The sequence below is a fragment of the Capsicum annuum genome, unplaced genomic scaffold (assembly GCF_002878395.1).
Source record: "Capsicum annuum cultivar UCD-10X-F1 unplaced genomic scaffold, UCD10Xv1.1 ctg80523, whole genome shotgun sequence".
Lineage (NCBI taxonomy): Eukaryota > Viridiplantae > Streptophyta > Magnoliopsida > Solanales > Solanaceae > Capsicum > Capsicum annuum.
In genome coordinates, this window is record NW_025891175.1 from 67,921 (window position 1) to 69,688 (window position 1,768).

General features: G+C 38.2%; 1 protein-coding gene across 1 annotated transcript; it reads left to right on the top strand.

The window, feature by feature from the left end:
• The first annotated feature begins 485 nt into the window (after positions 1–485).
• On the top strand, positions 486–1,100 carry LOC124895193. The gene has a single exon (XM_047405633.1). The coding sequence runs from the start codon at positions 486–488 to the stop codon at positions 1,098–1,100; it is 615 nt and encodes a 204-aa protein (XP_047261589.1).
• The last annotated feature ends 668 nt before the right edge of the window (positions 1,101–1,768 follow it).

Consider the following 1,768-nt stretch of genomic DNA (forward strand, 5'->3'; position numbering starts at 1 on the left):
AAGGTAATTTGGAATTCATTTAGCGGTTCATCTCTAACTTGACTGGACGGTGTCAACCCTTCAGCCATCTAATAAAGAAAGATGCCCCTTTATCATGTCAAAATGCTTTTGAAAGCATCAAAAGATACTTGTTGAATCCACCTATATTGGGGGCAACAACTCCTGAGAGGCCATTGATACTCTACATTGCATCATAAGAATGATCACTTAGAGCACTTCTGGATCAAGATACTGAAGCTAAGAGAGAACAAACATTGTACTATCTAAGTCAAAGTTTGATAGGAGCTGAGTTAAATTATACGCCCATTGAAAAGATGTGGTTAGCTTTGATTTATGCAATAAAAAAATTAAGGCATTATTTTGAAGCATATACCAACAAGCTAATTTCTCGAGTTGAGCCCATGAAGTTTGTGATAACTCGGCCAATTCTCTCAGGACATCTAGCCAGATGGTCTATATTGTTTAAACAATATGAGATCATATACATGCCTCAAAAAGCTGTGAAAGGGAAAGCACTTGCTAATTTCCTTGTTGATCACCCCCTGCCAGCAGAATGGGAGATTTCAGAAGAGTTTCCTGATGAAGATGCATTATTTACTAAAGAAATGCTGACATGGACAATGCTCTTCGATGGATTAGCACGCCAAGATGGTGCAGGGGCAGGTATCGTGTTGATATCTCCAGAAAGACTAATCTTGATATTTTCATTTGTTCTGGGTGAAACATGTTCCTATAACACTGTAGAGTACCAAGCTTTAATAATTGGACTTGAAATGGCATCAAACATGAAGATTCCACAATTGGATATCTATGGTGACTCTAAGTTGACCATAAATCAACTCTTAGGAAGTTACGAGGTGAAGAAGGAATATCTTATACTATATCATCGATACACTACTTGTTTTCTTGAAAGGTTTGACCAAGTGTTCTTAAACCACTTCCCAAGAGAAGAAAATCACATGGTAGATGCTCTGACAAACTTAGTTACGATGATGGCACTCAAAGAAAATGAGTCAACAAAGGTGCAAGTGAGTCATCAGTGGGTTATTCCTGGTTGCATTGATCTTCAATTAAACGAAAGCCTCCATACATCTGTTTGAGTCATTGAAGAAGAATATTGGAGAAAACCATTAATTAAGTATCTCGAACATGGAAGGCTGCCCAAGGAGCCACAGAAAAGAGCAGACGTTAGGAGAAGAGAACCACAATTCATCTTTCATGAGGGGATTTTATTTCATCGTTCCTCTGAGGGGTTACTCTTATGGTGTCTTAACAAAGAAGAAGCTCAACAAACAATGGAGGAAGCACATTCTGGCACATATGGAGCACACCAATCAGGGCCTAAACTTCATTTTCGCATCAAAAGGATAGGCTACTACTAGTACTGTCTAGAGCATGCTAAAAGGTGTCAAGCATGTCAATTTCATGCTTATTATATACATCAGTCTCCAGAGCATCTTCATCCAACAATAGCATCATAGACTTTCGATGCATGAGGACTTGATATTGTTGGACCATTCCCAAAGTCATCAAAAGGGAAAATGTGCATCTTAGCTGCTACCAATTATTTATCGAGATGGGCTGAAGCCATTTCACTAAAAGAGGTGAAAAAGGATAATGTCATTGATTTTATCAAGTCAAACATCATCTTTAGGTATGGCATACCAAGATACATAGTTACTGATAATGGGACACCCTTCAGTAATAAGATCATGAGGACTTTGTGCGAGAAGTTCAAATTTAAGTGGCATAAGTCTTCAATGTACAA